Source organism: Vigna angularis, chromosome 7 (assembly GCF_016808095.1).
Source record: "Vigna angularis cultivar LongXiaoDou No.4 chromosome 7, ASM1680809v1, whole genome shotgun sequence".
Taxonomy (NCBI): domain Eukaryota; kingdom Viridiplantae; phylum Streptophyta; class Magnoliopsida; order Fabales; family Fabaceae; genus Vigna; species Vigna angularis.
Genome location: NC_068976.1, coordinates 12,458,118 through 12,473,687, shown reverse-complemented (window position 1 = coordinate 12,473,687; position 15,570 = coordinate 12,458,118). Strand labels below are relative to the sequence as shown.

Here is a 15,570-nt window from a genome sequence, read left to right as displayed (position 1 = left end):
AAATAATTTAATATCTTCTTAAAAATGGATTAAATGTGATATCATATTAGAGTTTTCATTATTTAAAAAATTAAAATTTAATTTATATTTTATTAAGTTAAATTTATGTAAAATTAAAATTTAATTTATATTATATTATATATATTTTTTAATTTTATTTTGATTTTATTTTAAAAATATACAAATTATTATTTTTTTAAATATCTGTAAATATCATAAATACTCTCAAATTTTAAAAGCTATACTATTATTTTTTAAATGAATATTTGACTGGATGGAACAAATAATGGGTCTGGTTTTTGTTGTAGGTCAAGTAATAGATAAACATTATTTGTCATCCTTACACACCATGCTAATCTAGAGTATTGTATGATGCATTTATAAGCTTTAGATGCCACATTTTTCTCTCTGTAGCTCATTCAAACGTTGACAGTGTTTCATTAAACATACTTTCAAACACTGTAACTAATTATTGCAAAAGAACCAAGTAACTTAGAAATATAGAGGAAAATTAATGTATGTGTATATTTAGAGAGAGAGTGCAGGCTACAAACAGAGCCTTGATATTGCAGACTAATTTACTATCGCAAAGGCTGCCACTATGTTGTGTTTTGTTGTGTATTTTGCATTGGTCAAAGACTCAGCTCTCTGATAATGGCCACAGTGGTTATGAGTTGGTTCTTTTTTATTAACCAATTACGTGAAAAAACAGAAAGTCAAAGGTAGTATCATATCATTAAAGTTCCCCGATATTAATCAACAACAATCCAAAAACCCTTCACGTATCCCACAAAAAATATCGAGGGAAAAGGTAATCTTATCACCGACCTCCTGAGAAAAAGGCTATGTAAAGACAAAACTACAGTTCATCAAATTGATCAATACCAGACTTCAATTTAATTCCTCTAGAAACAATTAATTTTTTTGTGAGCACATTCTCGATTATCAAGAAACAAATTATTATGACAGTTCAATTTCTAGCTCTTATGTTGAAGGTGTACTTGAAGTGTATGTAATAAGCAAGAGAAGCTATTGTTTGATAAATTGCTTGATAAATGTAAAGATCGTGAAAGTTGTATTGTGATTGATAAACTTTTAATACAAGTATTTTTTATTCATATAGCTTGTTATACCAATTACACTATATGTTAAATTTTTTGATTTAGAACTGATTTATATAACTTGTTATACCAGTTTTGATGCATTACATATTATAAAAACTAGGATAATTTTTTTTTCTATCTCTTTCATCTTTTATGTATATATATATTTTACAATATATGGAGGATTGTTATAAAAAGGAGTGTCTACAGTGCCATTATACTAATGTTGCAAAATATCTAAGTTGGTTTGGTTGTTTACATTCTGCAAGAAATGTTGGAAAGTTTCAACTCCAAGTGATCAATACCATTCTCTGCAAGTCTCGATCAGGATCATCACGTTCAAATAGTGGTTTCACTCATCCACAAGGTACGATTTCGAGAAGCTTCTTCCACCAGATCTTTTCCTTGGATCACTCCTTTTCTTGCTCTATAAATAGAGCATTTCATTTTCTCCAAAGATCATCATCACAAACCACTCTCCTCTCATTCTCTTCTATTAGTTTCATTTTTTCTCTTTCTTCTATGCCTCGGAAAATCCTTTGTTCGTGATCTTTATTCTTTTATTGTCAGCTTCTACAACATATTATTATTATTATTTATTTATTTATTAAATTATTGAAATTGCCACCTATATTTAGTGCTTTGATATTAAGAAAAGTTAATATGGATCCACTTTTGCTTTATAAAACATACAGCATATACTTTCACTTAAATGCTACAAAGATCAACACACTTACGTAACTGTTTTTGCATAACCCATAACAAACGAAAAGGAAAAGATAAATTAGAAAACCATCAACACAACTTAAAAACCAAACTATAACATACCCCAACTATTAATAATAAACAAATCTAAATATTAAGCTCATCAGTGCTGACATTGTTTGTAGTTTGGTCATAAGAACTACACCATGTTCTCTTCTTCTACGTTTGATGATTTCCCTTTTTGATAATGAAAAATTCCTAAGATATAAGATAATAAAAAAATTTTTGTAAGAATAAATAAATTAATAACAAAGGCTTCATTATCATGAAATTTTTCTACTTAAAAATTTGAATACACCATAAAACATCTTAAATTAATTGTTCTTATTTTCATTATTCTAATATATTTTCACTTTTCTTACAATTGTTTTTCATCAACCCAGTTTTGATAAATCAAAAATAAGATTCGACAAAAATAAAGAAAATTGATCTACTCACTCACTCTACTTTAAGCGATTAAAGGAAAATAGAATTTTAAAAATAAGAAAAGAAAAACTTAAAAGTTAAGATACCACTATGGCATATGTGAGTTGAGAAAACTAGGTTTTTTCTGCTAGACTCAATTCACTTATATTTAAAAAATAAATGAAGAACTAACGTTTTAGTGATAGTGAAGAACTAAAGATGAATTAAAAAAATGTATAAAAGAAATTTTACTAACCAGTATTATTGTTATGGAATTTGTTTGAACTTAACGGAATGAATTCATGTTGACGACCACCATGACATGAAGTCAATTATCTCAAGTCATAAAGAAACTTGAAGAAACCATGCCTCAACTTTTTGTTTAAGAAAATAGCACAACAAACTCCCGAAAAACCTGTCACAAATCCGGATTCCATTCCGATGTAAAACCATGCAAAAAATTTTGATTGATTTTCGTCTTCGTCTACAAGCTTTGTGTCTTTAAGTTTATCATCTTGAAAACAGATTTTGGTAAGTGGGATCCACAAAGATCATGATTGCCCATATAACTAAGTGCAGTGAATCCCTGAAGTTAGGTGCCTGATGGTATTTTGCCTGTCAAATTATTCAATGACAGGTTCAAGTAACCCAAAATGGACAATTTGAATAAGCTTTGAGGAATTTCTCCCCCAAGTTGGTTTGTTGAAAAATCGAGGGACTCTAAGTTTTTCATGTTTCCTATCTCATTTGGTATTTCTCCTGCTAATTTGTTGTTAGATAAATTCTCCTGATAACGAGACAAAAACCACCTTTGGTGATAATTGAGGCAAGCAACCTTTCAAACCATAAGATTATATATCAATGTATGTAGAGTTCAAAAACACATTTGACATGTGCCCGTCTATCAAATTGCCTTGTAATTCGATTTCAATCACTGATGATACCAAATTCCAAAATCTGCCTGGAGCCTCAAATGATGAATCCCAAATATATAAACATTCAATAGATCGTTGCGTATACAACCACGCAGGTCGGGATTTGAAAACCCAAGTATTAATTCCTCAAGTTGAAAAGGTGGAATCCAATCCGAGTCAAAATCAAAGATTAAAGTGGGATATGAGTATACATACAATAACCTTAGGTAGATGTCCTATTAAAAAACTTGACCTAAGGTCTAAATAATAAATACCACAACTAAGATTGAATAACCAGTTAGGCAACTCTGAGTTAAATTCATTTGCAGAAAGACTTAGAAATTCGAGTTTAGTAAAATTAGCATACTGGAGAGACAAACTCAAGTCTTTAAGTTGACAACACGCATATTGAGGACTGAAAGTGATGGAAGCTTAGTCACTAATTGAAGCCAATTAGTTTCCATGCTGAGATCATTATCACGGAGATTAAGATATTCCAGTGAGGAAATGTAGGGAAGCCATTGAAGGCTATTGATAACAAGATTCCAGTTAATTGATAAATCAAGATGACGCGAAGGGTTGAAGAGTTGACACACAAACGAAGAGAAGTAGTTGTAGATAGATTATGACAATTATGATTATGCAGATAATCAAATTGTAATGCTAAGAAGTCATTGTTTTTCAAATTCAAGTATTCTAAAAATTCCAACTCCACTAACAACAAGGAGAGGTGAATGGAACCTGTAAGACAATGTGATTTATCTTCTTCGTCCCTGTAAATTGGAGGAGTTGTAGAACATGGGAGAGAGATTCCAGTGACTCTACTAGTGATGTTGCTACACGTCACTCCTTTCCAATCACAACAATCTAGTTTAGTGGACCATGAAGAAAGGAAACCTGATGGATCTGCCACTCCTTGCTTGAAGTTTAAGAATATTGAAGCTGCAGTAGGCATGGTTGAACATAACTCCACACAGCAACAACAAAAAAATGATTGCATTTTGAGAGGAAAATATAGTCATAATAATTACAAGAGAAACGAAGGAGTTAGATAGGATGGATGACATGAATATAACGGAAAAAGCGTACTTATAGTAATTGGAGTTTGAAAAGTTTCACATTATAATTTCAATATATATTTTAAAAGTAAACCATGATGGAGATATTGAATTTTAACATAAATAGTTGTTATTTTTATAATATTATGGTTTCAGTGGGTAAGATCATTATAAAATATTTGTTTCTAAATACCATATTATTGAACTGAAATAATTTGTTATGATTTCATAGAAGTATTCGATAACATCTTAGCTTGTCCCATAAAATTTTTTTGTATTAAATAAGAACATATAGTTAATTAGCATTGCAACGACTTGACTAGAGAAAACGATTTTGTAAAAACCTATTCAAATCAAACATAAATTATGCATTTGTCGTATTCATTCCTTATTTTTCAACTCGATATTAATATCTTATTTTTCGTTTTCATGCTCCTCATCATTTAATACTATTGCGGATAAATATAATATTATTCATTTTTCTTTATATAAATGATTGAAGAGAAAAAATTTCACGCGGAAAGAGAATAAGTTTAGGAAAACGTGTGCACCCAATACCAATGAGAATATTCAAGGTGAATCAATATTTTTTAGAAGTGCTTCTGTCCAAGTTAATATGACTGGGACCAAAACTTGGATTAGACTGGATCAAACTTTCATTAAAATCATTATAAGTTCGGGACTGAATTAGGTTGATTCTTTTGTCAATTTTGTACATTAAACTAATGTTTTTTTTTTAATTTAACTTAAGTATGTTGATATTTATTATTTCACTATTAATAAAAATGTGATGTGTAACTCGCTTATTATGTTTATGTTATGAAGTAATGTTACGATTATATTAAAATCGTTAAATTCTCTTTTAATATATATATTTTTATTAGAAATTCATTCATTTCTCTATAATAATCATTTTTTTATATTTATTTATAGATGAAATGGTGAATAGAGATAAAAATAAATAAAAATGGAAAAGGTACAGGTGAAGTGAAATTGCAGGAATGTAAATTGTAGTAAAACTAAATTATCAAGGATAAAAAGGAAATTATCACAAGAAATATATGAAAACAGTGGTCCAAATCATTATTTATCACTAGATTTGTCCTTTTTTTTTATGTTCATGAGATTCATAGAGTTTTTGAATTGTAACTACAATTTATCACTTGAATTTTATATTTGGGTGATCTATTTATATTTTCCCTATTTTTCTTACTACAGTTACATAAAACAAAATAAAAAAATTACATTAACTATGATAATTGAAAACCGGTCGTGTCGGACACAGATAATGTAATACCGAACCCGACCCGCATGTAAAAAATTGTACCAATTATTTGGTCCACTTTCCATCAAGTATTCGCATAAAGAAAACCCACGAATTTTTTCCAACCCGCGAGCGAATACCTGTTTTTCAATAGTGTGTGCATTATTATCCAAGCCCAAATTCTGACTCAAACTCTATTGTCCTTTCTTTTTCAAAGAAACCCTAGATCTTCACTTCAAAGAGAAACCAGGACTCCAAAAACTATTGAGTTCATTTTGTCCAAGCTCATATCTACACCAAAGCATCTCAAATCTACACCAAAGCATCTCAGATCTGCCTCTCGTCGCAATTATTAAATTGATGTTTGTCTTAAGTAATTATACAATACTTTCAAATGGTGGAGGATTGTTGGAATTTAAGAGTATTAGAGATAGTTTTCAAATTCATTAATTATTCATGAAGAGTTACAATCATTCATGAAAAGTTACAATCAAGAAAGGTAACTAATCAGAATGTGTATCTCTTGGATTTGAAAGATGTGTGATCAACATCTATATAAAGGGATCTTGTACTTTATTGAGAGAGAGACTTTTTCTCTACATTATGTCATTCACTTAACACACAAATCAATTCGTCAGAATTTTATTCTTTTTTGATATTAATACTAAGAGTGAGTATTATCGTTGTATTTCTTATTTGTATCTCAAAACGTATTTTGTGATCTTCTTCACTCTTATAAGGGACGAAATTATTTTTAAGAAAGTATATATTCACGATTATACTAAGTCTACATTGTTGTTCATTTTGTTGCGCTAAATTCTTGAAAAATTATTCCAACACTAATACGGATACATGAAACGCTCATATAAAAAAACACACTAATGCATCAAATAACTAATTATATGTAACATAATTAAGCATATGAACGATATTAGGTAAAAGAATATATGATACATGAAAATAGGTTAAAAAACATAGAATAATTTAATTTGTCTAATATCTATCTTATTCTTCGACTTATCAACATCTCACCGAAGAATGTAACAGAAATGTACTGTAGCATTCTTATTAATTGTTATGAAATAAAATAACATCATAAATATTTATTTTACAAATTTTCGTTCGTCGAGTCAGAAATATTTTCAAGAGGGGAAGTTTGTGGAAGATGTCGATGAGTCTCTTCTTTTATTAAAAAAATCAATAAAGCTTTCAACATATAGCTATTTCTTTAGGGGTTGCTCCCTCCACCACGTTTCCACCCTCTACCTTCCCAATTTTCTCCAACTTTTTTAAATTACATAAATAACCTTTTTTTAACTCTTTTTTACTTTATTTTTTACTTTTTAACCCCTATTTAGTTAAGTAACCTAAATTTCTACTACTTTAGCAGCAGCCCCACCTCCCCTTCTCTCACATTCTCACCCCCAAACCTCCAAATTCCAGATCCGTTCCCCATTCTCCAGATCCATTTCATTTTGTAAAACTCTTGCTCTCAACTCTTCCACTCCTCTCTTCCGTTTGTTGCCAAAAAGTCTTGTTGTTTCAGCATTCTGTATTTTCTGCAACTACTGTATTATTGTCGTGTGTTATCAGTTTGCATAGAATCTGGCTTGCTCCTGTTAGATATTTTTTTTGTAAATGTCGTCAGCTTGCTCTTGTTATATATTTTTTTGTAAATGAGATTGTTTTTACACCCTCTTCCAATTGTTATTTGATGGTTTGCAGTGATGATAAATACTGATATGAGCAATCAATTGTCTTGCTACAATCAGTTTGTAAAAAGATTAAATTCCTAGGCTTATTGAAAGCAGTACACCATTGCAAGATGGTGTTGCAAAATAATAATAATAATAATCAACTTTCAGGACATAATGTAAAGGATTTATACACTTTCAATAAAAATCTTGTAACTTGGTTACTTCTGCATAATGTTGTTGTTACCCTAATGTTGTAACGTCCCTTAAATGGATATGGACATCGTCAATGCATGTCAACATCCGTTTAAGGTAAAACGGATGTCGACATCTATTTTACCTTAAACGGATGTTGACATCCGTTGACGGATGCCCATGTCCGTTTAAGGGATTTTCCACACGTGCCTCGACGTTTATTCACACACTTTTCTGTTAAAGCCTCCACCATCACCTTTAAGCGATTGAAGTTTGTCATCAGTACAATAATTCTTTGCAACAACCTCTCACTCACCACACTCTCACTCTCACACCAAAATAAAAATAAGAGAAAGAATTTCCAAGATGAAAGAGTAAGAATGAGAGCATGAACGTAAAAGAGAATGAATAGGGTGTGTATGAAAGTAAGAATGAGTGCATGAACGTAAAAAAAGAATGAATAGGTTGTGTGAGAGAGTGGGTAAAAATTATAAAATTTTAACCCTAAAAATATACTAGGGATAAATTAGGAATAGAAAGATAAAATGAGAAAGTAAAAGAGAAAGGGGGAAGTGGAGGGAGGAAACGGAGAGGTGGAGGGAGCAACCCCCATTTCTTTATTAAGCTTTAACAACTATTCTCATCTACTTTTAGTCTAAGTTGTCAAAATCTAATGTTAAAAGAAAACAAATTCGTATCTTTTCAAAATCTCTTAATACATCACTGTAATAGATCCTCTCCTTTAAAATTATACTAGCTATTTGATCCTAATACAACCCAAACATTAATCAATTATAACTAAACCTATAAAAAAATATATATAAATTTATTTCTAATACTAATAGTTGATAATCATTAACTCCGACAAAAAAAAAATAGTCCAAAAAATATTTTCATTCAATGAACTTTAAGTCTAATTATTTATATATTTTTAAGTAAACTTATCACTAGTTGGTATAAGAGTTTCAACACACTATCTCTTCATACTCACTTATATTATGGGTAGGACCAAACATTAATAGGTGATCTAATAATTGTCTAGTAGTGAATGAAATAATATATCTAAGAAACAATAATTTTCGTTATTATAAACTCTGAACGTTGTGACTATAATATTATGTTAAGAAGTGAATTTTAAACCTAATTCAATTTTACAAAACTAGATTTTAAGGTGAGGTTTGTATTTATTTATATATTTTAAACTAATCTTATAACTAGTTGAGATGAAACTTTCAACATATTCAATATTAAAATAAAAAAGTGATAATTTTTTTTCTAGAATATTTCTTCTTCAAAATTATAATTATTATGATTATATATAGTATAATATATCTTCAAACCCTATCAACTTTCTTGGTTGTTCGAATTCAGTTATGAGATGGTTTGGTGATTTTTAGACCTAATTAATATGACTTTCTTACTACAAGATATTATGAATAGTTATAAATACTAAAAAAAAATTGTTTAAGGCTCTTATAATCGGCAAAATATTCTAACGAGATAGATATTTAATACTTAGTCAAATCAATACGTGGTGAATGGTAGACAAATTTTTTATTAAAAATAAAAAAGAAATGAATAGATTAACTGGTCTCATATGTGACCTAGATCAAAATAAAAGAAGTTTTATATTTAGCAGAAAAACAAAAAATAATGATAATATAACTATTGCTGCCTCGTCAAATAGAAGAATGACAATAAAATTAAGAGAAGTGACTTCAACATGGTCTTTGGAACTTGAAGAGTCTTCTAATAACTATTTCTAAAATAACGAATTCGCGTGGACAACAATCTCCCTTGAATCAATATTCATTTTATACTTTCAAAATTCCTCAATTGCAAAGATAATCCAACTCAATTTGTTTAAGTTAATTTGGGCAATGAAGTAATTGATTTTAATGTATCTGTCTATTGATGCAATTTTCTATTATATTATTCAAATAAAAGAAGGATAAGTTACGTGAATTAATTAACCAATAAAATATTTATGGCCACTCGGAGTAAGATTCAACAATAGATATAATGCAAGTTTCATATGTTAATAGAAAGGTCGATTCACTTTATGTTGTGTCGGAGCTTCACCGCTACCCACCCTTAAAGTTGAGATATAAATTTCTTCCTTTATTTCACTATTAAAAAGTGTTGTCTTAACATCTATTTAGTTAATAGATAATTCATGGATTGATGTTTAAGATAACATTCAAATAGAGGAAATATTAGAAAACGTGGTCTTCACATCCATTTAGTGAATAAATAATTTATGGATTAATGTTTAAGATAACAACAATTAAATAGAGTAAATAATGAAAATTAGAACAAATATACTAAAATAATTTATGTTAAGTTATTGAGTAAAACTTTTTGTTATTATTTGTGTCTTATATTTTTCTATGGATTTATTTTGAATGGTATTTTTTCTTAAAATCCACTTACAACCAATAAATTTTATCTTTTTAGATAATTTGCTAAAGTTTAAGTATTATTTTTTTTAAATCAATTTTTATATCTTAATCTACGAACTACGTCGAATCGACTTAGTTTAAGCATTCACAAACTCATCTTAACCTTTGACCTGATCGATTCATCTCAACAGGTTAATTTTTCTTAATCTATAACTCGATCAACTTGTCTTTACTTTTGTATCCGACCAACTTGTCTCCACCTTCGTCTTGAATTGAATTAGTTTGTCTTTGTCTCGAGCTAATTCATCTCAACCGTTGACCTAAACTAAGTGAACTCAACATTTGATTCAAAGTAAACTCTATTAAAAAAATTGTATTTTATTCATTTAAAATACCTTCAAAAAAATTTTATTATTTCAACCAAGTCTTAAAGGTTTTTAATATTGTAAAGAATTCAAATAAATGAATTATTCTTCAAAATTACCTAATTCAAATACAACATTAAGGTCTTAAATTAAAAGTGATTTCAATTCTTACCTAAATAGACTAATGTTTCATTTATTGTTGTCTCTTATATGATTCCTCTTTCAAAAGACTCTTTACTCTTTAGTGTCGACAAGAACTTTTTGACCCTACCCATCTTTGTGATCAAGCAAAGGTCCATGTTTGAGGGCTCCACACCTGTGGTGCACGTTCCTTCTCCATGAAGTGACAATGGTTTGAACGGTTGTGAAGAGTGGTACTTTGGAGAACTGTGTTTTGATGGCCGTGATGGAGTCAAAGCCAGAGAAGATGGGATGAGCGAGAGAAATGGGTTGGCCAAAGCCATCACTGTTGTGTTTTGTGGTAGTTTGACTCATCATTTGTGCAAGTGGAGTGAACAACCTAGGAAAGTGATGAAGCAAACCATGATATAGCTGCAAAGTAACTACATATCTAATTGAAGATTCAACTTTTAATTTTTTGTATATGTACTTCTCTTTATAGAATAGTATTTGTCCAAAGATGATAGTCTCTCAAATAGGGATTAAATACATGGATGATTGTCCAAAGATGAAAAATTCTGATTAAAGAGCTGTGGTCAAATTAATTCAGAGTGTTCTTTCAGAAATACTGTGACTCTAGAAAATATTGGAACTCTTAAGTTTACAGATAATTTGTGGTGGAGAAAATGTTCATACATTAATTACAATTTACTCCTCTTGTGCTTTTGTTCTCTCCTATTGTCTGACAACATTTACTAGTGTTAGACCATAAAAGTGTGGTGAACACTTAAGAGTTAGCGGTGAAAATGAAATGAGAAAGTACTCTTTTCTTATGATTCCTCAGCATAAAGATTTTTATCCAAACATGGTGTAGAACAAGCCCCTTATAATTGTTCCAAACACATGGTTGAAATAATTATTCTACGGTTGGTGTAAGGTAATAGAATTTACCATTATCTGTAGTTACCAGGAAACATTCTTAAATGCTTCAGAGCTGGAAAAATGCATGACCATAACCTCTAACATTTATGTCATGCCACTGACTTCATCCAACCACATAAATGTAGCTTTGAATTTAGTCTATTTCACGGTCACACTTTGCTGTATGTATCTCCATTCTCTATCATTATCATGTGACTGAGAGATTCTCCACACTGAAACACTGAGCCCTTACTCAAAAGGACTGAGAACTTGGTTCTATGGAGAAAGGAGCAACGGTTTTTCATTTTCCAATAGCAGTTTCTTGTCTTTTCATTGTCTTCATTTTGGCTACTTCTGTTTCAGGTAGCCTGTTTTTCAACTTCTATGCAGCTTCATGCCCAACAGCAGAACTCATTGTAAGAAACAGTGTCAGTTCATCTTCTTCTTCTGATCCTTCAATCCCTGGGAAGCTGCTTCGCTTGGTTTTTCATGACTGCTTTGTGGAGGTTAGCTTATACTATTACTCCTTCCTAACACATGTTCTTGAACCAAAAATTTTGGCTGTATATATTCATATTATGTCTGTAATTGTTAAGATATTTATCTTTCTCATTTCCTGCATTTCACTGTAGGGCTTGGACTAGAGTTATCTTAGTCAGTGGTTGATCTAACATTATGCTTGTGCACTTAATTTCTAGAGTTGAGTTTCTTATCAATTAATAAAATGATTTATTTTGTTATTTAAAGTGAGCTGTTCACTTTGGAGAAATCAGATTCCTCTTGTACTTGGACTCTCTAAAATGAATAAGGATATATAAAGAGAGTAATCGAAATTGTTAATAAAAAAAATCAAATGTGGTTTCTTTTGTTCTTATGCTTTCTTTGCGTGATATAAAATTAATTCAAATGGAATTTAGCTTTTAGTGATCAATCATTTCATGATATGTAGGGATGTGATGCATCTTTGATGCTGTTAGGGAATAACACAGAACAAAGTGATCCAGCAAATAGGTCTATTGGAGGATTTTCAGTAATAGAATCAGCAAAAAGAGTGCTTGAGTTCCTTTGTCCAGGAACAGTTTCTTGTGCTGACATAATTGCTTTGGCTGCAAGAGATGCTGTTGCACTCGTAAGATATCCACTTACCCTCATTGCTACATTACATATGTTATAAATCTAAATGGAGTATAAGTCTCACATGAGAAAATTCCAGAAATCTATTACCTTAAGATCCAATTTATCTTAGTGGCACTGACTTGAGAACAGACTGGTGGTCCTATGATTCAAATTCCCACTGGAAGGAGAGATGGCATGGTTTCAGTTGCTTCAAATGTAAGACCCAACATTTTGGACACAAGTTTTACAATGGATCAGATGATTAACCGATTCTCCAATAAAGGCTTGTCCTTATTTGACCTTGTCATCCTTTCAGGTTCATATTCTTCTAAGTATTTTCACGTCCTATAATATTGGCATGCTTCTCTTTCATATATAAGTATCATTCCTTTTTATTTCAGTCTCTTCCCCTACCCTTTATTCTTAGAATGTAATTGACCATGTTTTTCATCATGATTGTGGTGAAAAGCCCATAAAGACACACGAGGCTTGACAATAGGTTCTGTTAGGTAGAAAGAATTGAATTTCTTAGATGGAAACCAACTCACCACATTTATTAGAATATGTTTGGTATTTGGTACAAAGATCTCATAATGCATAAAAGACCAAATTACATTGTCACCCTTTTGTTTTCTTACAATTCACATGTATGTAACAGTTAGGAGGTTTCACATACTTGTTTTAGGGTATTACTTATATAGCAACTATTCCTAATGGATTTTAAGATGAAAATAGTAACATAGTTTTTTGGATTTGTAGGGGCTCACACCATAGGAACAGCTCATTGCAGCTCATTCAGGGATAGGTTTCAACAAGACTCCAAGGGAAAGCTCACACTGATTGACAAAAGCCTTGATAGTAGCTATGCAAATGAGCTAATGAAGGAGTGTCCCTTAAGTGCAAGCCCATCAGTGTTAGTAAATAATGATCCTGAAACTTCCATGGTTTTTGACAACCAGTACTACAGAAATCTTGTCATCAACAAGGGGTTGTTCCAATCTGACTCTGCCTTGCTAAGTGATAGCAGAACAAGGAGATTGGTAGAGGACTTGGCAAAAGATCAACAGTTTTTCTTTCAAAGTTGGGGCCAGTCTTTCTTGAAACTCACTACTATTGGAGTCAAAACTGGTGATGAGGGTGAAATTAGGAGCTTCTGTGCATCAACTAATGCATGAAAAGTACATATTGAAAGAGTGCAGCAACCAAGATTCTCTATGCATAATGGAAAATAAAGTCCAGACACAGGTTTTATACCATGTAAAAAATACAGTTTATGCAGACTACTGTGTTTATGTATCTCTTCTTAATTCTTTCTTGCCATCTGATACATATTTCTTTTCTGTTGCTGTAGCATAACAAATATTGATTTTCTTAATGAAATAATGGCAATTGATACTATACATCATACACAAATATAGTTCCTTAGATGAAGACTAAATATATTAAATATGTTTTTTTATCTCTGAGTTATAATAAAAAAATCAAAAAAAATTTAAACTAAATTAGAAAATATTTTGTTGAAAAATATATTTTACAAAGAAAGAGATGAAATATTTTATAATTTATTTTAGGAATAAAACAAAAAGCTTTATAATAATTTTAGTCGAAAAATATATTTAATGTAGTAAGTATTCTAAATAAAATTGGACAATAAATTATTAACATAAGAAATAATTATTTTGAATGTAAAACCAAAAATAAAAGAAGTTGGCACACAACAACTTGAAACGAGAGTTTGTCAATGTTAGCAATGAGAACTACTATCATAACAAAGTCGTACAAATTAAATTTTGAAAGCAATAAAGATTATCAGGAGAAGGTGATTGAGAGATTGGCCAAGGTCACTAAGAGGTTGGTCAATGTTGTTAAAAGGTCGGTCAAAACATTAGAGAGGTCAATCAAAGTGAAAAATAGTACGATTAGTTGGAATGTAAGAATGAAGGATAAAAATATTTAAGTTTATAGGGGAGTTTTGTTGGATAAACTTAAATCTAAGAGGTTTATTAATAATTTCATTTGAGTCATAGTTTATTTGTTACATAATTACCGTGTTACAACTTTTAATTATTGTATTGTTGTAACCTGTTCTGATTTGATTTTGTCATTGTTACTATTTTTATGCTCAACATATTAGGGTTATTGTATTTATCTCTTGGTCCTGTGACTATTCAAGGCATATAGTATTCATCAATGAATTACACAGAATTATAGAGTTCAATTATATAGTGTATATGTGTGTGTGTGGTGCCTCTATTTTATAGAGTATATTAGTATATGAAAATTTTCATATTATGTTCATAAATGAAACCACCTTACCCTCTATAATTTGAATATTGAAAAATTTCAGCACCAAAAAATTAAAAATAGTGTCATTTATATACTGCACTAAACTTCTTAATTTAAAAAATAACATAAGAAAAAACAATTAAATCCTAAAATTTGTTATGATTTCTCATCTTTCAAATTATCAAATAATCGCAATAACGACAGTTTTCAATAAACATTACATCATTTTATTTCAAACAAATTTACACTCAAGAATATTATGTTCATTTTTTATAAAGAGATATGCATGTTATACATGAGTAAAAACATATTAAAGCACACATTATTTTACAATAATATTCCTAAGAAAAATTATTAGTGAACATCTTTAAGTCTTTTCATGCTTTAGGAATTCTTTTTGATAAATATTATCTTCTTATAAATACTATTATGATAATCTCAACTTTTTGACTTTTTTTCTTCTTATCTTATTCGAATTTTGTTGAACATATCAAATGTATTAAACTAACTGCTTTCTTTATTTGATTTGGATTTTGAGGTCATTAATTTGATCTTATTAGCTTATCAAATTCCTCCGTATTTTTTCACAAGTTAATTCGACTAGTAATTTTCGATTTTCTGTTAAGAATAGTACTTAAGTTAGTTGGGAAAATCCTTCTTGTTTTATCCCATTATTGCTAAGTCACTCATCAATAATAAGCTTTGTATTTCATACAATTGTTGTGTGACATAGCCTCGAAATATATTAATTTATATCCAGGGACAAAAGTTTAAAATAAAATGGTGAAAGAAGTTTAATGTAGATCTTATTACTAAGAAGAATAAAAATCGATTAATGGCTTAACAATAACAAGTAAAAAACTAAGAAGGAACTTCCGTAGTAACTTAAGAGTCACTATTCTTAACACAAAAAAAGCAAAAGTTAATAGTCAAATTAGATTCTGCAAAAAAAAAAAATACAG

General features: G+C 29.9%; 1 protein-coding gene across 1 annotated transcript; it reads left to right on the top strand.

The window, feature by feature from the left end:
• Window positions 1-11,395: 11,395 nt before the first annotated feature.
• LOC108337593 (peroxidase 46) lies at window positions 11,396-13,717 on the top strand. The gene is made up of 4 exons (XM_017574150.2): window positions 11,396-11,712; window positions 12,156-12,335; window positions 12,473-12,638; window positions 13,082-13,717. The coding sequence occupies exons 1-4, from the start codon at window positions 11,485-11,487 to the stop codon at window positions 13,495-13,497; spliced, it is 990 nt and encodes a 329-aa protein (XP_017429639.1). The 5' UTR covers window positions 11,396-11,484; the 3' UTR covers window positions 13,498-13,717.
• The last annotated feature ends 1,853 nt before the right edge of the window (window positions 13,718-15,570 follow it).